Source organism: Triplophysa dalaica, chromosome 7 (genome assembly GCF_015846415.1).
Source record: "Triplophysa dalaica isolate WHDGS20190420 chromosome 7, ASM1584641v1, whole genome shotgun sequence".
NCBI classification, from domain to species: domain Eukaryota; kingdom Metazoa; phylum Chordata; class Actinopteri; order Cypriniformes; family Nemacheilidae; genus Triplophysa; species Triplophysa dalaica.
In genome coordinates, this window is record NC_079548.1 from 1,182,071 (window position 1) to 1,203,084 (window position 21,014).

Below are 21,014 nucleotides of genomic sequence, written 5' to 3' on the forward strand. Positions count from 1 at the left end.
TCAATATTTACAACGTCAAATCAAAGATAAAGTCATTCATCATTTATTTTTTAATGTCCCAGTTTCACAGACAAGTCTTCAGTATAGTCCCAGATGAAAACACATGTTTGGCCTGTCTAAACTAAAGAAGACTTTCACAGAGAAATCTTAAATATATCAGCATCACTATTTTGTTGTTTTATACCATGGTCTGTCTGAATACTTGATTCTGATTGGCTCTAAGGTGAATGTTAAACTGATTAATGGCAGTTTTGATCGGCATGATACTAAATCAATGCGCTGCATTTACTGCAAACATATCACCTCACACCCACATGCAGAGATATTCACAATTCTTTCAGCCAGAGTCCAAGTCAAAATAGTGGAAAGTAGAATTCAAAAATATCAAAAACATCATTGCAGCCGCCAAGTGAGACGCAATATGGCGCCAGTTTACTTTATCAGAAAATATTCCAGTTGATTTAATTCAGCATAAACTTATACCATCCGTGCTGATCAACGTTACATAAACAAACAATACTGGACAAACTGTACACATCAATATTTTTCTTTATCTCTCATACAATGCACTTAGAAAAAGCCACATTTACATTCTTTGACAATATTGATAAAAACAGTACTATTGTGAATTTTTTATATCCTAAATTCCCGTGCGGTCACATCACCGTATGACAGCTTGCTATACGTGACTAACCTTTGTGTATGCATTCTTAGAAGCCCAATAAAGTTTGATGTTGTTGTTCTGGTGTCTAGTTATTTTCCCTCATTTTCCATTTAGCCGATCTTCCCAAAGTTCCTGATTCTGAAAGATTAATAAAACCGAACGCGACACATGATGCCGAGGCTCCCGCCATGATTCATGTGACTGAAGTTTACGCAGAAAATTCTATGATAAAAGTTCTATTTACCGTTGTATTCTTTCGTAAATCAAATAATCCGTTTTTTTCAATATTCCCGAGTCCTTTTTGTGGAGTCGAGTCCAGTCTGAAGTCATTTTAAATGCGACTTGAGTGCCCATCTCTGCCTACATGCACACACACGCATCCACGCACACACGCGCAGCGGTCGCTCAGGTTCTATGAGCTGAAGATCTGGCCTGACCAGGTCTCATGTTTGCATCCTGGTTTCAGGTGGGTGATGGTCACCTCGACCGCATGGACCTTCAGGTTTTTGGGTGGGATGGGACAGATCTTGTACGTCACCTCGTCTCCCTCCAAGGGCACATAATTACCCTCCACACTGACAACACATCACACAAAAGAGGAAACACATGTGAAACACTTTGAGATTTGACTTCATACATCATTATTGTTACACAGATGTTTATGTGACTGCTGGACATCAGCAGAACAATACACCACAAAAACGTTAAATATTGGCAAACGTTTGTTAATGCTCGACTGAAATGTTTCTCTTGATCTAAATTATCTTTTTTTATCTCAATATCTGTGCTGAAATGTTTGAAATGAATTCTGTGGAGAAACATAAAAGTGAGCCAACATGTCAATTTCCTTTACTGGAAAAAATTTACAACAAAGAAAAAGCAACCAATAAGAGCCCTGAATAGATGAAACTTCAAGAAGCCAAGAAAATGATTTTCCAAATTTTAGTAAAAGGGGATTAGCATCGGAAAACCATTTCACTTCATCTGTATATGTGACCCTGGATCATAAAACCAGTCTTAAGTAGCACAGGAAATTTTTTAGTAAAAGACACAAAAGTCATTAGGACATAAAGTACAGATCTTTTCCATGAAGATATTTTGTCAAATTCTTACCTTTAATATATAAAAACTTATTTCTGAGAGTGGCAGTGCCCCTGATGAACAACTTCAAAGGCCAGATACTGTCCTTTGTAATAACTCATACACCAATAGAGATCTCTTATTTATTCAGCTCTCAGATGATGTAAAAATCCCATAAGACTGGTTTTGATGTCCAGGGTCACATATTTTAATAATAATTGAACATTTTGTCACAATAATCACAGCAGCGGCGGGTGTGATGTCACTCACTCTGAGATGTGCACAAAGATGTCTTCACCACCGTTAGACGGTCTGATGAATCCGTGACCCTGAGGCTTCCAAAAGTTCTGACACACACCCTTAAAGACGGGACCTGCGTTTGCACGCATAGTCCTGCACAGAGAGAGAGAGAGAGAGAGAGAGAGAGAGAGTTTTCTCTTATGTGTTTAGATTTGGTGTCAGCCAGAGTAAATCTGCTGTGCTCCAGTAAGTTTTTTTTGTTTATTTGTCAGTGTAATGATTTACATTGATAATAGCAGCAAAGAAAATGGATCTATATGCAACGTAGCAACCTAATTCACGCTTGTAAAAGCAACGCAGTCACACACTTTAACCAGTCAGAGAACACAAACTAGTGCCGTACTTTCGCACAGAAATCCATGTACATGCACGTCTGTGTGTTTACTTGCAACAACTGCAGCACGCACAGTCGCACAAGGATGATGACAAACAACTGATGTAGCCTTTGAAACATGACGAAACTAAAGCAAATCTCAGTCTGACTCTGTCATTAACGGCCCTGTAGATGCACATCATAATGTGTTTGTTTAAAGCAGAGAGACGGAAGCAGTAAAGAGAAGATGAGTTTGAGGGAGCAAAGACTTGATAAACAAACTCCTAACATCTCCAGCCAGTCAGGTCTCAGACATTAGAACAATGACGCTTTTACCCAAAGCTCATATGTCAAACAGGAGCAATAATACAAACATTTGTGTTCTGTACTTGCGGAAATGAAATTCGTATTTATTTTATAGCTCTAATTTAGGACATTAAAATAATGTCTGAGATAACTGTGTGTTAGGCAGGAGAGTTCAATGCAGTACCGTTGGTTCTACCAACTTTGATTGGACATGGCTGTGAAACAAGAAACATTGTGTTTTTTTAAGATAAAATATGTTCTTTATATTAGTTGGTGCCATGAATAGACTGGTTTCTTGTAATATTATAATAGTAAATTCTTGAAAAGATAATTATTGATTGTTAACAGAAACAAATCTCCATACTGAGCATGCAAACATGATAATAAAGTTTAAATCAAGTGTGTTGAAGATACTTAAATATTTCCCCAGTATTGTTGCACTGCACACAGCAGGTTTTTAATAAAACATTGATAGTAAAGGTCATGGGAGCTGTAGGTCTAGCACACCCCCGGTGTCAGTGTTGTGTGTGTTTATCTTACTCTGAGTACGAGCGTGTGCGTTTGGTGGGCAGCGGGCTGGGTAACTCTGCGGGCGGCGGGGTTCCTCTCTCCAGCACCTGACTGCTCTCTCTCCTGAAGGGGAACGACAGCGAGAGCGGTGCTGCTTGAGGAGAACACAGGGACGCGTCCACAGGAGACGACAGATCTGCTTCTGCCATGATCACAACCTCACACCTGTGTGTGTGTGTGTGTGTGAGAGATTTAGATGAACTCAGGTTTCACAAATCAATCTGTAACAGAGAATGAAGAAAAACAACACACACAACAAAACAAGCGTGAGTTTACAGCACATGATGACGCACACTCTGTGTCCTTTGCTCTGTTTTCTGTTTGCTCTTGCACATGTTGTCCTAACAGACATGCAGAAGAACAGCTTTTGCTCTGCTGTGTTAAGTCTCTCTGTGTGTATGTGCCCGGGGCGAGAGGGATGCACGCCCGGTTCCTCCCAAACAAAAGCATTGATTATGTGCTCTGTACACATAGAACTCTTCTGAATACAGAACGCTGATGACATCCACATGCTTTGACTGACAGATGTGAATCATTCAGTAAATCAACAGTAATAATCTGTTCTCAGGTCGATGTAAATCAGTTGTAGTTTAAAGGGGTCATATGGCACAAACACGTGTTTTTCTGTGTCTTTGGTGTGTTTTATGTTGCCCATGTTTTTATTAAACAAGTAAAATTGCAAAAATAAACGTGTGGGAACAACAAAAGATGTATTCTATCTAAAAGCGAATGCTCACCCAGACCTGCCTGAAACGCCTCGTGCATACACATTACATCTGAAACAAACCATAACATTGTTTTAGCCCGATGTGACCCCTTTAAGTTGAGGACGCAGTGAATGTGTGACGTCATACAGCTGGTGTCCGTATTTGCGTCAGTGACGTTCAGTTATTTATCAGTTGATAAATATTTGTCTCTTGCGCGCGCCGTCATTTGTTGTGTTCTTTTAAAACGCAACAATAAACAAAAAAAATCGAGGACTACACTCACAAAGCCATCATCTCAGATAAACACAGACACGTGACAGTTTATGACTGTTTGCGACGCACCGCACGACAGGAGCGTCAAATGAGAAAAGTGAGCGCGGCGCGATGTCCTGTACGTGAGCATGCACGCTTCCAGAATCTTCTCCACGAGAGAGGGGCGTGTCCCGAACCTATGTGCTTCCTAACTAGTCAACATTAAGATGTCATATGTGCATTTCAAACTAATAGCATTTGTGGGGTACCGGGCGCGTTCGCACAGACGTTTGTGAGACGCGAACGATTAAACCCCCACAACAAAGGCACAAAACATCAGTACAATGTCAACGACGCCATCTGTTCGGTTAGCTGTTTTTTCAAAGCTGTAGAAAACGAAAGTGTATCTGATGAAAGAAACGGAGTGATGAACTTACTGTAGCAGTCTGGAGATGAGGTCTCGTTCTGTCCTGCCGTCAGATCACAGCAGATGTGATAAATCACACGCGCTCAGATTCTCTGTGTGTCTCTGTGTGTGTGATGCACACGCGCTCAGATTCTCTGTGTGTGTCTCTGTGTGTGTGATGCACACGCGCTCACAGGGGAGATCCGACACGCACTGAATCAAGGTGATGACGCACCGCACGCGTTAATGCGTCACATGCGTTTAAATATCGTCAGATGACACATCCATAATAATTTAATAAAAAATTCAATCCGAGTTATGTTGAAATTATTCGATGCATATAAATCTTTTTTCTAGATCAGACATAAACTCAAAAATTGGCTCATGACGTCACATGACAAATTCGAACATGCATCATTCGCACCAAACCTTAAAGACCTAAACAGACTCAAAAATCAAAACAATATATCTTTATTCTTACATTAAAAAAAACTATTTCGAGTTTGTATAACTTATATTACAATGTCGTAAATAAACTTAAAACAGTATAATCATAGTTTTACTACGAATGTCATGTCTTACATAGAGTAAAAACAGCTGAATCACTTCAAATACTTTTTAATGTTGCAAAATCGGGTAAGAAACCCAAACAAACAAAACACATCTTTTGAAAATGAAATGAATTTCTCTGACAACGAACTCAACAAACCGGTTATCCTCACAAACACTAAAACGAGACCAACATCACAACTTTGTAATTATCTTTAAATGATTGTAAATAACAGTTTGTTGTGTTTCGTATCGGTGAGCAGCCTCTGCTCTCCGATTGGTCCGTGCAGCTGTCAGTCAGCTCCGTTCATCAGGATGTAAAGCTCAGGAGTCTGTTGCTATGGAAACTGAGATGTTAACCATTCCACCAGGACAAGAGACCCAGACCCGGTTCACTGACAGAACCCTGCGGGACAGACAGATCTCGAATGATTTAAAACCACATTCTGCTAATAATTATTTGGCATTACAAAAGTGTAAAAGTGTTTCTGAGTTACAAATGACCCGTCTGGATGAGAGGTGATGTATTTTATTGTCTCTCTTACTATGAGAGTATACGGAGACTCTTTCTGCGGTGTGCTGTCGTCTGTTCCAGCAGGTGGCGCTGTGCTGCCGGCTGCACTGGTGGGTTCCTTCTCTGTACTGGGACCAGTGGGCGACGTGTCGATAAAGACCTCGTCCACCACCCGAAAGCGAATCTCCTCTCCCTGGTCCATGTAGAGATCATGAGCGCCCTCATCCGTCTCATACTCCCACATCCACACCTGCTCCGCCTCGTCGCTGCGGCAACAGTGAAGGAACAAAGCATGCTGGGTAGCTACATTTTTATGAGTGATCCCAGCGTAATACTCATTATGGTTTCTCTATAACATCTGCAGCACGGTTTTTAAATAAACTAAACATATGCGTGTCGTCATAATGAGGTTTTCAGGAGCAGATAATGTAGAGGATCATTCAGGATACAATTTGGCCGGTTGCTGTAGCGACTCTGGCGGGATTATGATGTCGTCAAAAAATCCAAGTGTGACTGCGGAAGCAAAACGCACAGAGATGTATTTACAGTTAACATGCGTCTCTGTCTAAAGACATTTTTATTGCTACACAGATTGAACACATACTGGATTAATACTTCAGTATACATGCAAAACCAACATCAGCATGTTTTTTTATAAACTAAAGTGATACTTCACCCAAAAATGAAAATTCTGTCATCATTTACTCACTTTCGAGTTGTTCATAATCTGTATAAACGTCTTTGTTGTGATGAACGCAGAGAGAGATATTTGGAAGAATTTTTATAACCAAACAGATTTTTCCACCAATTGACTCACATAGTAGGATAAATTACTTTGTTCTGTTGAACACAAAAGAAGATATTTTGAAGAATGTAGGACAGGAAACAGGCCACTTTTCACTACCTTTGGGGGGAGGCAATTAATGGGGGGCAAAATCTATCTGGTTATAAGCATTCTTTCAAATGTCTTTTCTGTGTTCATCAGAACAGAGTCATATTTGTGGGTGACGTTTCCCTTTAAGAGAGATGTTGAGTGTCTCACCGTGAACCCCCTCAGCACTACAGCCCTTTATCTTGCCCACCAGAATCTCGTCAAGGAATGGATGAAACACCACATATCTGAAATGGACTGGACAGAGAGAGAGAGAGAGAGAGAGAGAGACAGAGAGAGAGAGAGAGAGAGAGAGAGAGAGAGAGAGCAAGAGGGTGAAGAGAGAGAGAGAGACAGAGAGAGCAAGAGGGTGAAGAGAGAGAGAGAGAGAGAGAGAGGTTGAAGAGAGAGAGAGAGAGAGAGAGAGAGAGAGACAGAGAGAGCAAGAGGGTGAAGAGAGAGAGAGAGTGAGAGAGAGCGAGAGAGACAGAGAGAGCAAGAGGGTGAAGAGAGAGAGAGAGAGTGAGAGAGAGAGCGAGAGAGAGGTTGAAGAGAGAGAGAGAGAGAGAGAGAGAGAGAGACAGAGAGAGCGAGAGAGAGGGTGAAGAGAGAGAGAGAGAGAGAGAGAGAGAGAGGTTGAAGAGAGAGAGAGAGAGAGAGAGAGAGAGAGAGAGAGAGAGAGAGAGAGAGAGAGAGAGAGAGAGAGAGAGAGAGAGAGAGAGAGAGAGAGAGAGAGACAGAGAGAGCGAGAGAGAGAGAGGGTGAAGAGAGAGAGAGAGAGAGAGAGAGAGAGAGAGAGAGAGAGAGAGTGAAGAGAGAGACAGAATGAGAGAGAGGTTTGAGAATGTCAAATAAGGTGAATATCATCAGAGTATAAACACAGAGTTTAGTACCTTTAGTGTGTGACGCTCCGTCCCCCGGAAAGATATAAGAATCGTCCAGTTTAGTGATGTCATACAGACAGATACACAAACCCACTTTATACACAACCTGCAAAAGTACACAAGGCAACATTATAGAAAAGACACAGCACGGCCCTGATAGCACACTCCATCTCACACACAATACATAAATTTGCTCTAATAGGAATACGTCTCGGAGACGTCTGCTGTCAGATGTACATCTCTGAGATGTTTATGATTTAGAATGTAACTAAAACAACTGCTCTTTCTACGATGTTAAGCAGATGTTGGGCCTGGGTTCCCCTGAGGTTTTTTTTCTCGATGGGAGTTTTGGGTTCCTCACCACCGTTTGCATATTGTTTTGCACTATCTGCCTGGCCGGGGGGGCTGCTTTAGAATTCATACTTGTATTAAATGTGTCTCATGTACAGCTGCTTTGTAACAATGAAAATTGTAAAAAGCGCTATATAAATAAAGTTGAGTTGAGTTGAGATGTTTTGCAGATCTCCAGGTCTTCTGCAGATGTCTTCCCCTGTATGGTCTACACATGTACGTGTGGTGTGTATTTGCATGACGAGCAAGGCCGGATTAACCATATGGGCAACTGGGCAATTGCCCAGGGGCCCACAACCTCTAAAGGACCCAGGGCGGTGACGCTAATCAACGTGCACTGAGCCGGTCGTGTGACGGCAAGCGATGCTACAAAACACAACTCAAAAAATGCAAACAGGGAGAAGCTAAGTGGAAATTAAATAAGCAGAAGGACATCAGGAATGCAGAAATTGTAAAATATACACCGAAAATTGGGAATATTTCTTCATACTAGTAAACGTAAGCGACTGTTCTGCTGAGGCAGCATCCGTCAACGAGGACAGCTCTGCTAGCCAGGACATTTCTTCACTGCCGGCGCTAGCTAATGTTCACAGACCCGAGAGCGAAGAGCCCTACGCAGCATCTTCAACCGACGGCCCGGATTCTGCTGTGATGGGTCTCGAGTCTCACCGCCATCTGAACCGCTCGTCGTATTTGCGAGCAGCCCCTGTACCACAGACACGGCTCTCTAAACTTTCTCTCTTACACCAGTTTGCACATTCAAAGTCCAGAAAAATGCCAGTGTGAGATGTGTTTGCCAAATGAAATCAAGCATTTCATATTTAAACACGCTCTTCCCCATTAAAATTGTGTATTTTATTCAGCATTTCTTTTTGTCTTGTCTAATTGAGAAATTTACAGATTTCCAAATGTTTATCTTGCACTGACACGTTTAACCCTTGCCTGTCGTGTTGAACTGTGATGTGACAGACTGTTTGCTGTTTTAAGAAAAATTTAGGAGCAGTATGGGATCCATGAAAATGCTGTAAATTGTTTATTGTTGTTGAGAGAAAACAGCAGATTTCAAAATGTGTATATTGTCCTATAATGTGATTGTCCTGTTGAATTCTGAGGTGACAGGTGATTTCTGTTTAAAGTGAGTTGAGGACCAAAATGCTTCTTGATTCTATGAGATGATGGATGTTTTTTCTTGTCTGTGGACGTCCTCTGTGAATGGCTCCATCAATTCAATACATTTGTGCTGGGAGTAGGTGTTGTTAAATAAATACTGGATTCTTTGAAAGTGGTTGCTTATTTATTTATTTGTGTCAATGGAGGACACTTCCTTCATTTTTGCCATATTATACAGTTGCCGGTGCATTTTTTTTTTCATAACATCATAAATGAGAGGCCTAACAAGAGAACACAGTGGTGCATTTGTAGTTCTATGAGCATTTGCACATCTGTACATCAAAATGCACTTGATGACAGTTAGTTATTGTAATATTGACTATGTTTACTGTATTACTGTAATTTATTCTGTATTTTGCCAGATTATGGTGATCCTGGGGGGGGGGGGTGATGATGGGGAATTTGAATATTGTTGCCCAGGGTAAGTGTTAATCTGGCCCTGATGAAGAGTGTGTGTTTTTGTTAATGTACCTTGTTGGCCAGTTTCTTGTTGAGTTCTTCAGCGATGGCTTCATTCAACTCTCTGTGGAAACTCCACGGTGGGATCCGGACCGTGTCCACCATCTCGACCACAACAAACATCCTCTCAACCCGCCCAGAACCGATCACACACAGAGAAGAGCTGACCCGCGATCAGCTGAAGGACACAACACAGGACAGAGCTTCTTAAACATCACAAACGCGACTGATCAATGAACACTGATGTTACTGATGTATGGATCATGATAAACTGATAAACTTAATTAAATTACCTTTATACTGTATTCACTTCGGCAGCCCGTGTGGGAGAGTACATGTGTGTTATTCCGCTCTTTCACTTTCACACCCATAAACTACAATCACTCAAATGCATGATCTGATCTCACAGAATGACAACAGCTACACGTGCGCCGAATCACGACGGCAGCTGACGCTTTACGGGCCTGACGTCACACTCACTTCCTGATATTCTAAAATAACAAAGTTAAATTGTATTACGCGTCTTTTTCAACTGCATGACTGCAATTATAATAATAGTAATAAAATAAATCGTGGAAAACCCCAATATGCCCTTTACTTTATATATTCAAATTAAATTGACTTTTTTCTACATTTCATTTTATGATAAGACGGCGTGTATTGTTGTTTGACAAATATGGGTAACATGACAGATCTCACATATTAAATATCGTAGATATAACATAATATCGCCAACGTTTCACCGAACGGCTGTCACTAGACACTCAATCTCCCAGCATGCAGTTGGGAATATCTGACAATCAATACGTCACTGCGCCCCCTACCGCGTGGACACTGCAGTTGTTAAATGCTCAGCCAATGGAGGTTCTGTTGCCATAGCACCTTTTATTTTTAGCCTTCCGCAGCACAACCACACGTATGGAAAAATTAATTCGCCAACAATTAGATACTTTATTAGTTAGAGGTAGTTTATAGATGTGTTAATAAAAGTCGCGTTGTTTAAACTGGGATGTATACAAAATGTAAAATCCACATGAATTCTGAGTCAACATTTTATAGTTTACTACATCAAACACATGTTATAATAGTTTAGTGATTAAATGACAATGATAGATTTTTTTTACAGAGTTCGTGACGTTTGTACACGCAGAGTTGTTGAATTATTGCGCGCAGAAAGTAGTTCCGGCCGCCAGCACAGCTGCGTATAAATGCTCGAGACCGTTAAACAGTGAAGTTTACACGGGCGCGTGCACGCTCAGGACATGTCACGCCATCAGTTTAACACAAAATAATATCAAAATTAAAAGTGCGTTTTAGTCGGACGCCGCAGATCTCAGTGAATGTTTCTTAGTCGACGCGAGCACGCGAACGTTGCGATGCTTTAAAAGCATTAAACGGATTAATGGAAATAACAGGCGCGTGATGAGAACGCAGGGTTGACTAGGTAAGTGTTTTATTTCTTATATAATAAATTGAGTACATGTAAGATAAATAGTTATGGATTGCTTTGCTCTGAATATTGTCGTGTTGCATGGGCACAGTTATAATGTTTGTTGTTATTTTGAATGAGTGATGAAAAAAGTGAGATCGGTTATGATCATCTAAACGATGTGATTCATTCGTCTGCACTCGTGCGCGTGTGTTTGTGTTTGCCTCTGACGTTGTAGTCTGTCTCTGTGCGTGCGCGTGCGCGTGCTGTATACAGATAGTCGTTTATCTGCTTAACGTATGAATGTCAGATAAACATCATCTGTATCAGTGCGTTTACATGCGGAGCATTTTCTCCAAGTGCTCGTGATTGACACGCGCACGCGCACGCATACACGCTTTTACATTATCAATAGAATTCGGACTTTCCCATAGACTCTTGTTTTTATACACAGTTAACGTTCGTTATAAAAACACAAGAACCTAACCATAACCCACACTTTCACACTACAATTTAGAAAAAATATCTTCATTTACTGTATTTTTATTGTTGTTTTTATAAATGGAGACATCCGCAAAAATACAAAATGGGTACATTTCATTGGCGCTTTGCCAGGGGCCATGCAAATGTGTTTAACAGTGTGTGAACTCTTCCAGTACGTCTAATTTCTACATTAAAAAAGTAAATGTTAATTATGAGTTCTGTATTGAACTAAACTCTATAGGGACGTTGATGTCGTTAAAGTTATTAAAAGTGGTAATGTGTTTTTGGATGTGATGATATTCTATTTATATAATATCATATTAAACTCATGACCATGACATGTGATGTATGTGTGACATTGAGTGACATTGAATGTTTATAGCCTTTAGTTTATAACCTTTAGCATTTCCAATGGCAACTAACCAAGCAAATGCGTGAAAATGGACGTGCCACAGCCGCACAGAGTCTTAAGGTTCATATTTCTGTACAAAGCTGTTGAATATAAATAATATTGTTGGTTTTGTTTTGTTTTTTGCTTTCTCTGGCATTCCTCATGAGTGATGGTCCTCGTATGATCACTGTGTGTGTAGAGAGAAATAACCTCATGAAAGTTCAATCATGTGGAAGATCAGTATTGTGAAGAGGTGTCACGTCAATCATCACACTCGCTGATATGACATCATGGTTTACTCCATTATTGGAGTAAATGTGATTTCTAGCTATTCTAAAGTTAGACGATTTATAAAGTGTATCAGTTTGTTCAAACACATTCATCCTGACACTGTTATTTTCGTTAACCGAGTGACCTTATACATTAACTCATGTTATGTCAGTGAGCTGAACTGATGAGGGATTTCATAAAGATCACTTGCTTACATGTCCTTTTATTGTGTTTTTTTTCAAGGAAGTTTGAAGAAACTGGAACTTTGAGAGCCATTTACACGCTGCAAGCATTCATGGGGTCAAGATTCATTTTTTTAACATCAAATGGTCTGTTTTCTTTTTAAATATTTTTTGATCAATGCACCAAAATCGGAAGCCCTTTTAAAGTAAAACCCAAGGCTGAGACGCAGGACTTTCGCAAGAAATGTTGAGACTGCCATAAGGTGTTTCACAGGAACTTCAATTACTGACACAGTCATGCATCTGGAGGTGAAGGTCGCCTTGAACTTCATCGTGTCTTACTTGTACAATAAGCTCCCACGCCGGAGGGCGGACCTGTTTGGCGAGGAGTTGGAGCGAATCCTTGTCTCCCGTTTCGAAGGGCACTGGTACCCTGAAGCGCCTTTACGCGGCTCTGCCTTCCGCTGTCTTCACCTGGGTGTCCCGTCTGACCCGCTGGTGGAACTTGCGGCCAAGAGGAGTGGTCTGGACACGATGGAAGTCCATGCTAATGTTCCTCCCGAGCTAAGCATTTGGATCGACCCGTACGAAGTTTCCTACCAGATTGGAGAGAAGGGTGCCGTGAACATTCTCTACATGGAGGATCCACCAGCTGTGGGGGGTCAAAGTTCGGATGCGAGTGTGCTCAAAAGCAAAGTAGGGTTGGAGGATGTAAAAAGTCTGGGCTTCAACCCAGAGGCTCAGGTGTTTGTGCCCATCGGAGGCCGGACGTCGCCCTGCTTGCTCCGGTCTCTTTCCAGCTCTCCCACTCCTCTTTCTACCTCGTCCTGTCCGGGGCTGTTCGGTTACACCGCCTCCAGCACCCCCACCAACCCCAGTGCCCATTCTTCCAACACGTCCTCCCCATCTCCACCCATCGCAGGCCTCGTGTACCCACACTCCACCCCTCAGCCCATCACCTTTACCACCGCCAGCTTCGCTGCAACCAAATTCGGCTCCACGAAGATGAGGAAGAGCGGAAACTGCGGAACGCCCGGCGTTCTCCAGACGCAGAGGGTGACAACACGCTCGCCCGGAACTGTTTCTCCGCCTGGTCTGATGAATCACAGACCTATATCGCTCTCCATGCGCTCCCTGACGCCTCCCGTCTCCAGCCAACTGTCCCCCAATGCCAAAGAGTTTGTGTTTCCGGCGTCTCAGAGACCGGTCTACTTTGATACTGAAGCGCCGCCTATGGCTTCGTTCCACACTCTGCCCCCCCACATCTCTTTCGACCCGTTCTCCAGCCCACCACCCGGTCAGCCCTTGGGAATCATCGGTGCCAATGGTGGAATATCCTTCATTGATAAAGCTCCGTTTGTGGAGGGGCTTGGCGGATACAACCTGCAGTATTCAGGCCAGGCGTTCCAGCCCGTGGTGTTGGCCAACTGAGACTGTCCCAGAGTTTCTAATGCTGAAATATTTCCCATCAATCATTGTTACACTACCAAGAGAAGTGAAAGTATTATGACTTGAGTGTTTCTTGTGGGTGTTACTTTTCCCCCATTTGCTATTAGTTTCATGTTGACCAGCACTCATTTCTTTGTCTTCGTTGTTTTCTGCATTCAATCACGTGATTGTCGGGGTCTTTATTGGCCAAATGTTTGTCCGTAATCTGTTTAGTTTACAGACGCTCATTATTTTAGTGTTGATTCAGGAAGCTAATAATCTTTTGAAGGAATGCTTGATGCTAATTTGGATTTTGGATAGGCGCTAAAGATGATTTCCGGAAAGTCCGTCTTCTCCGTGGTCGTATTTAAAGGGAATTTATGATCCGTTCACTGTGCCAGCGAATGTCTCGCGGTGAGCTCACGTCTTGTGTTTGTGTGCTGTTCAGTTGAGCTTTAAATGCACTTTATATTTATAGACCGCCTACAGTTTAAATACACAAGGCCGATTTTGCAGAAACCAGCCAGCTGTTAATGCAGACATATCTCGAAGGCTGTTTTTAGTGCACTTGATAGTTATCCGCATCCTGTTTGACCTTCAGAGGATGGAGGACATGAGTGTTTGTGTCTCTTAAAAGAGTGAAGAGATTCAGGCGTCCAGGCGGAGACCCGATGTGACTTTTGATAAGTGGTACATGAGGGACGGTGATGTTACGGGCACTCGCTTTGTATTATTACGTTGTTGGGTGTTTTTGTATATAATTCCGAGTTTGTCGACGTTGATACAGAAGAGATTTTATATGGATGTTTGCACACTGTTGTATTTGTTTTTCACAGTTTCAGGACTATGAATGTGACCTCATTTTGACTGTTTTGTCAGGTGGTTGTAGATGCTCTTCAGGGCACAGAGATGATGGCTGGCTTTCTGCAAGACATCAGTCACAGACGGTCGTGCTGCACTTTATCCACACCGGCCTTTTAAAACACCTCGCTAAAAAACACAAGACGCTGGATGCTGAAGGTCTTTAAATCCCCCTTTAATGGCCATGTGTGTGTGAACTATATGATAATGTGCTGTAGTTTAGAGATTGTAATGAAATGAGACCGCATGTGATGTCCAACATTGAACTGTGAACGTCAACTTGATAAGTGTATCTGTTGGTTTCATTTCGGGTAGGGTGGGATTCAGATTTCTCTATCTGGTGTATTTTTACATTTCTTTGTAATTTATTTACGAGTTTTCTATATTTTCCTGTTTTTTCAGAACAGCATTTGTAAAACAAATGAAGAGATATATACTATAATGACACAAATCCGTATATATTTCTTATGTTTGAGATCTTTTCTTTAGTTTCTTACGTGCTGAAGTTATTTTTTCAGAGATAACTCTATGAATATAACTATATATGCAAGATGAAATGATAAATAAAATGTTTAACAGTGTATGATCTTTTCTTATTTCTTCCTGATTTCTTTCTTTTTTTTTCCCAGAATGTTGGACGGTTATAGTTTCAATTTGTATGCATTCATTTAGCAGATGCTTGCAAATGAGCACGTAAAGAGCCAACAACAAGTGAAGTTTACAGGTCTAGAGTTGAAGTGTGACAAAGATAAACAAAATGTGAGTTCATTTATTTATTTTGTGAGTTCCAAATAAAATAAAATTCAAAGATGAAACCATTTTATTCTGGAGTTCAGTGTCAGATCTCAGATGTTATGTAAGGATGCTTTTCAGTGTTCAGCTGGTTTTTACGTACTCACCCCCCCCCCCCCCCCCCCCACACACACGCAGAATAATAATGAACTCAAACAATGGAGAGACACACAAAGCAGATGCAGAGAATGACACACGTGTGTGTGTGTGTTCAGAGGACATTGATTGAATGTTTACATGTGCTTTTTGTCTTCATACAACATGTATATGTGTATTAATATGGGGAACAATCTTTGTGATGATGCTTGTGTGCACATGTGTGCTTTATAGATGTCTCTGGGTAACCCATGATGTCACCAGCAAGAGCCAATCACAGAGCAGGTTAATTGTGACCTCAACAAGGTCAATGCCTGTTTTCTCTTTAATATTCATGATACAGTCATCAGATGACACAGACTCACCTCTGATGGGAAGACGACTTATTATCAAAACAGCACATAGAAAATAAATAGTTACTGTTCAAAACGTCATTTATATGAAACACAAGATTGCTACATTTCAGTTTGATAACAGAGTCTGCAGCCCAAGATAACCCAGATATATTGGCAGATCATTTAAAAAATATCAAGATCTATTGTATATCACAAACATTGACCTTAGTGAATTGACAGTAGACATATGGGTTTGGTTTGTAGAAGAAATGAAAACTGAGCAGGACACATTAAAAACACAGAAGATCGCAACAGTCTTTTAGCGCTACATGTAGAAGAGGACACGCCCACTGCACACGTCACCATGACATCAGCATGCAGAACCACTCGGCAGTCACTACATATTAAATGTGCGTTAATTTACAAAAACAATCCTTAGAATTACATACAATAATATTGTAAAACACAAGCCCTAAGAATACAAAGTAATTTGTTTATTTAGGGAGAAGCTCGAATCTTTAGTTGAAAAACTGGAAGCCCATTACAACGTTTTGCTAATTTTAAACATATTCTGAAAATCGCAGATTTGTTTTATTTGCATGAGTAATAGTATTTCTCTCTCTCTCTATATATATATTTATATACTTATATCAAGAAATGTACAAACGCATCCAATCCACATGTTATTGTGCAGTTTCGCACATCAAGCCTCATTCACGAAACCCAAGCAAAACACATCTCTAAATAAACTGCTGGTGTTTTATAAACGAGATGAGACCCATTAATGATGTGTTTCTCATTGACACAGCAGTGCCGAGCTGCCAAACTTCTGTAAAAACACAAACATGATAAAAAGCTAAAAGATGTTCGACATGTTATTGCCCTGGATTGAGTTCTGAAAACTAAACTAAACAAGTCCAGTTTATGATCAGACTCCCAGTTAAAATCCCTGCACACACACTTGTGTTTAAATCATACATAAACAGTCACCGTAAATCAAAAATCACCACAATATTAACAACAATGACATGTGTAAATGCGAAGTGGACAGATGTGTGTATATACAGTGCTGATCATCTTCTGTGTCTTGGGTCAGATAGAGCGGGCGGGCGTCAGGACTACACCTCTGTTATCATCTACAGAGACCCTCATGACATCATCAGACACCAGCGTCTGACCTCCACCATTATTCCAGAGGATTATTACTTTTCATTATAAACAAAAACCTAAACAATTGCTTAATATAACAAGTCATGCGCCTTTTAACACACCAAAGTTACCCAAGAGGTAAAACCAAAATTGTGTACTGAAACATTGAGTAGAAACGAGAGGAGGAAACAAACTTTAGTGCAATGAAACTAAGAGTCTTATCTGTCTTCATCTGTTACCGAACGAAGAACAAAACTCGCTGCTTTCATCACTCGTCGAGGTGAACGACGACGGTCAGACGCGCCCGCCGGGGTGGAATGACACACGAGGGATGTCAGAAGGGTAAAGTTCACAATGTTTTATATATTGTGTGATTCAGATCCACTCGATCTGTTAGAGCCTCAGAGTCCAGAAACTCTCCTGATCTTCACTCATCCACCCCGTCACACAATTGAATTACCCAGAATCCCCAGCGGCAGGAAGTGTGCGAATCACTGGGGAAAACGGTTCTCTTGATGAAGTTTGTCTCTTACAGCGCTCCGTATTTGGCCTCACACAGCGACACAATCTTCTTGGAGCGGCCGCAGTCTTTGCGCAGCTCGGCCACTTCCCGTCGCAGTGCCGCGTTTTCCCGCTCCAGGAACGCGGCACGGACGGCGATCTGGTTCTCTTTCAGTCGCCGAGCGTCCCGCGAGCGTTTCGCCGCCGTGTTGTTCTTATTCCTGCGTGACCAATACTTATCATCCTGTGACAAGAGATTGACATCAAAATCTGTTTTAGGACAAACGTGAAACGGCCAGTTTGAGAAGCAACAGCACACAAATCTATACTTACATCCATTTTAACACATGATTAAAAAGCATATAAATGAGATATCCATCACAAAAGAACAGAAGGTAGGTTTATATGAGCCGTCACCTTTGCCTCTTCGGGGACGAGCACTTTCCGGGCTTTTTTGATCATGGGTTGAGGTTTGAGGTCATCCTCTGAGAAGCGGTGTTTGCGGGGGTTAAAGAGTTCTCCTCCTGGAATGCTGGACAGAACCAGATCTGTGGGGTCCGGCTGGAAGGGGACGTTCACCTCGATCTCGTCCGGCTCAACGGAAGCAGGTGACACATGACCTGAATCATCATTGGTGTCTGCTGGTGACAGAGAAGCGTTTTATGAGGGCGAACATCATGTTTGGACAGCAAATGGTGTGTGGACTGTTTAAACATCACAAGTGACGGTGTCATGTAAACATCACTTTCTGTTTGTGGCTCCACATGAAAGTTGAAAACATGAACAATGTTTTGAGTAACAAAATGATCTGATCAGGTCTAACAAGTTTTTCAGGCTTATACATTTGGGTATTAAAGCGTTATTAATTACATTAAGTGTTTTAACATCATAACATACTGCAAGAAAACAAAAGGTTTCTCTCACCCTCTGCGGTCTCCATCACCTCTTGCTCTTTTTCATCACCGACGGAAGACGACTCCTGCTCGTCCTCATCGTTCTCCTCAGGGATCTGTGGGACGGCCGTGGGTGACTCCGCCCCCTGACCCTTGCTCAGCTCCTCCTCCAGCGTGACGGGAATCCCGTTCTCCAGCAGGAACTCGTCCAGGTCCATGTACTCCAGGTGGAAGGTCTCACCGTCGTACGGGATGGTCTTGTCCCAGATGGTGGGGGTGAGAGAGGCGGAGACTCCACCTGTGCCACCGGACACCCCATCCACTGAACCCTGTTTCTCCTTCTCAATGTCTGGAAGAGACGAAACCATCGTTCAGTCAAACGTTAAAGATCTAAATTAAACAATAAAGGTTGATTTATAGGTATGTTACAATGTTATCAATATTACTGCAAAAGCAAAATTACCTTAATTTTTTCTCAAAAGGTGCTTAAGATGTTCTTCACAGATATGCCATAGAAGAACCCTTTCTGGTTCCACAAAGAACCACTCAGTCCCTTAAAGAACCATCTCTTTCTTTCCTTTTCATGATCTGAAGAACTTTTTTTCACCACTAAGAACCTTTTGTGAAACCATTTAGACAAAAAAGTTTTTGCCATAGAAGAACCTATTGGCTAGTGCTGTACAATTAATCGAAAATTAATCGTAATCGTCACTTTTGGCCTTCAACAATTACAAATCTAAATAATTGAGGTAATTGGATTATTGTGCCGCATTGCATTTCACAAAGATCCTCTGTTTTCGTGGGTTTAAATCCACAGTGCACACCGTCCCTTAATAGTGGTTCAGCTGTGCTATTTCTTTACGTTTATTTTTCTGTTGATTTTACAGTTGTAAAGCCAAGTTTTCTTTCTAATTTATTTCAAAAGTTGGCGAGTAATCGTGTTATATTACCGTGATCTCGATATTGGCCAAAATATCACGATTATGTTTTTCACATGATCAAGCAGCCCTACTTGTGAAGCACCTTTGTCTTTAAAAGTGTATCTCACACCTCATACCTCAAAGCAAAAGTTATGATTAGAGGATAAAGAAAAGTGGACAGGATATGACACGGTTCATTTCTACATCTATGGGATATTTAATGATTGTTTATTAAACAAGTATGGCACTTTTTTCCAAGTCTTCATTTGTCTTTTTGAATGTCGCAAAAAGCAGTTGATGTTGATGTTACATTCCTTCCATTTATAACATTTACACAAATGTATGTGAATATTGCACTTCATGAAATAAAACTAAACCACCAGTATTGGACACTACTGTGATGGTTAATGCATGTTTGTATAGTAATGTGCCAATACAAATTATTTTAATAATATTTATTTATATATATATATACTGTACCATACTATAGTACTATCATCTCTGTACTATGGAGCATGTAAGCCATTTCCAATGTAGGACCACAATACATAAAATACCAGTGTACCAGACTATAAGCTAAAATATATGTCGACACACAAAGCAGCTGAAGGGTAAAATAGATCTTTCAATATTGCACAACGACAAGACCATGTTTGTAGACATGTAACATGGCAGTACCATAGTATTTATGTACCTCTGAGTACTGCGAAGGTGCCAGATGTCTAGTATCGCGGTATTTACGCGTCGAGTTGGCTTGTTACCGCTGCGTCGCGGTATGTTCTGGAAGGGAACTTTGTGTTCTTTAAAGGACCAATGAATGCAGCGCATGACCACAAGCGCGCGCGCACGCACAAGATTGGAGGTTTAAAGCATAAACATTCATAAAGATCGTGTGAATGATACAACATATACATTATTAAACATGTTCTGACGCAGATTGTTATTCGATATCGTGTTTGCACACAGAAGGTTTGTTTACCGTCGTCTTGATCCTGCAGTATGTTTGGAGGAGGAATATTCATAATCTTCTTCAAAACAAAAGACGACTTCTGCGGACTTGTGGTCACATTCACTGACTCCTGTCCGGGCATCACTGCTGAGATATTAATCGATAAAAACTGCTGCCGTGTCCGTAAAACCCGTTAAAGCTCCTTTTTCTACGCGAGAAAACACACAAAACAACACCGTCGACACTAGTGCTAGTCTACTCGCGAGTCACGCCCCCTGAATGAAAATTGAGTGCTGATTGGTTGTCTCACGGAGTAAAAATAAATATTTAAAAGGTCAGGGCAGAGCCGCTCGTTTATTGGTCGACTGTCACTATAATTCGCGCAGACCTACAACAATTAAACAGAACAAGTCGATCGAGAATTTGTTCAAAAACTAGTTCTGAATGTCTTTAAGACCGTCAAACATGAGAAATATACTCAATTCACCCTCTTTTGACTATACATGTAACAGAATGATACTTTTATTACAATTAAAAATACTCCTTGAGTTACACGTGCTAATGTAATAATTGTGGATCCGTGCGGTTTCTTTAATTGAAAGTATCTTTCAAACTAATTTATTAAATCTGAGAAGTGTGAACATGTTCATTTTGGTCTATTTCTCCACACTAGCCGTGAGCTCGTGTCTCCAAACGTGCCGTGTGCGCGCTCACTGAGTGGGAGGTGTTTCAGCACGTGCAGCGCGTGCACTGAGCACGTCGTGAACGCGCTGGAAGAAGTCTCTCATATCGCTTTTATGAAGCAGCACAGTAAGTGCACACTGTAGATTACACATTAGATGACACTGTAAAATGACATATTTCTCAATTAATTGAATTGTTTTATATAAACTATGAGGAAAAATAATCAGAACGAGCCGTTAAAAGTCATGAATGAAG

The 21,014-nt window shown here is 41.2% G+C and overlaps 4 protein-coding genes across 6 annotated transcripts; 1 reads left to right on the plus strand and 3 right to left on the minus strand.

Annotated features, from left to right (window-relative positions):
* Positions 1–27: 27 nt before the first annotated feature.
* csdc2b (cold shock domain containing C2, RNA binding b) lies at positions 28–4,818 on the minus strand. Its single transcript, XM_056753668.1, has 4 exons — positions 4,630–4,818; positions 3,204–3,454; positions 2,015–2,137; positions 28–1,239 (listed from the first exon to the last, which is right to left on the minus strand). The coding sequence occupies exons 2-4, from the start codon at positions 3,380–3,382 to the stop codon at positions 1,077–1,079; spliced, it is 465 nt and encodes a 154-aa protein (XP_056609646.1). The 5' UTR covers positions 3,383–3,454; positions 4,630–4,818; the 3' UTR covers positions 28–1,076.
* A 235-nt stretch (positions 4,819–5,053) lies between these two features.
* polr3h (polymerase (RNA) III (DNA directed) polypeptide H) lies at positions 5,054–9,850 on the minus strand. Its single transcript, XM_056753667.1, has 7 exons — positions 9,690–9,850; positions 9,409–9,574; positions 7,426–7,522; positions 6,704–6,790; positions 6,111–6,174; positions 5,693–5,927; positions 5,054–5,553 (listed from the first exon to the last, which is right to left on the minus strand). Exons 2-7 carry the CDS (start codon positions 9,517–9,519, stop codon positions 5,503–5,505), a joined length of 645 nt encoding a protein of 214 aa, XP_056609645.1. The 5' UTR covers positions 9,520–9,574; positions 9,690–9,850; the 3' UTR covers positions 5,054–5,502.
* Positions 9,851–10,610: 760 nt separating this feature from the next.
* LOC130426744 (protein Tob2) lies at positions 10,611–15,263 on the plus strand. Of its 2 annotated transcripts, none has more exons than XM_056753661.1 (2): positions 10,611–10,840; positions 12,213–15,263. In XM_056753661.1, the coding sequence occupies exon 2, from the start codon at positions 12,449–12,451 to the stop codon at positions 13,580–13,582; it is 1,134 nt and encodes a 377-aa protein (XP_056609639.1). In that variant the 5' UTR covers positions 10,611–10,840; positions 12,213–12,448; the 3' UTR covers positions 13,583–15,263. The 2 variants fall into 2 exon arrangements, with proteins under 2 accessions (XP_056609639.1, XP_056609640.1); XM_056753662.1 differs by having other exon boundaries at positions 12,217–15,263.
* Positions 15,264–15,614: 351 nt separating this feature from the next.
* Positions 15,615–20,347, minus strand: tefb (TEF transcription factor, PAR bZIP family member b). 2 transcript variants are annotated; one of them, XM_056753588.1, is made up of 4 exons: positions 20,106–20,347; positions 18,238–18,555; positions 17,731–17,954; positions 15,615–17,557 (listed from the first exon to the last, which is right to left on the minus strand). In XM_056753588.1, exons 1-4 carry the CDS (start codon positions 20,215–20,217, stop codon positions 17,342–17,344), a joined length of 870 nt encoding a protein of 289 aa, XP_056609566.1. In that variant the 5' UTR covers positions 20,218–20,347; the 3' UTR covers positions 15,615–17,341. The 2 variants fall into 2 exon arrangements, with proteins under 2 accessions (XP_056609566.1, XP_056609567.1); XM_056753589.1 differs by having other exon boundaries at positions 17,731–17,951; positions 20,106–20,346.
* Between the last annotated feature and the right edge of the window lie 667 nt (positions 20,348–21,014).

Coding starts and splice junctions, on each gene's coding strand:
- csdc2b (XM_056753668.1), bottom strand. CDS start 3,382: ATGGCAGAAGCAGATCTGTCGTCTCCTGTGGACGCGTCCCTGTGTTCT. Junction 2,138..3,203: donor CGCACACGCTCGTACTCAGA/GTAAGATAAACA, acceptor CTCTCTGTGCAG/GACTATGCGTGCAAACGCAG. Junction 1,240..2,014: donor ATCTTTGTGCACATCTCAGA/GTGAGTGACATC, acceptor ATGTGTTGTCAG/TGTGGAGGGTAATTATGTGC.
- polr3h (XM_056753667.1), bottom strand. CDS start 9,519: ATGTTTGTTGTGGTCGAGATGGTGGACACGGTCCGGATCCCACCGTGG. Junction 6,175..6,703: donor TAGTGCTGAGGGGGTTCACG/GTGAGACACTCA, acceptor TTGCTTCCGCAG/TCACACTTGGATTTTTTGAC. Junction 5,928..6,110: donor CTACAGCAACCGGCCAAATT/GTATCCTGAATG, acceptor CTGTTGCCGCAG/CGACGAGGCGGAGCAGGTGT.
- LOC130426744 (XM_056753661.1), top strand. CDS start 12,449: ATGCATCTGGAGGTGAAGGTCGCCTTGAACTTCATCGTGTCTTACTTG.
- tefb (XM_056753588.1), bottom strand. CDS start 20,217: ATGCCCGGACAGGAGTCAGTGAATGTGACCACAAGTCCGCAGAAGTCG. Junction 18,556..20,105: donor ACTGCAGGATCAAGACGACG/GTAAACAAACCT, acceptor CGTCTCTTCCAG/ACATTGAGAAGGAGAAACAG. Junction 17,558..17,730: donor TCGTCCCCGAAGAGGCAAAG/GTGACGGCTCAT, acceptor CTCTTGTCACAG/GATGATAAGTATTGGTCACG.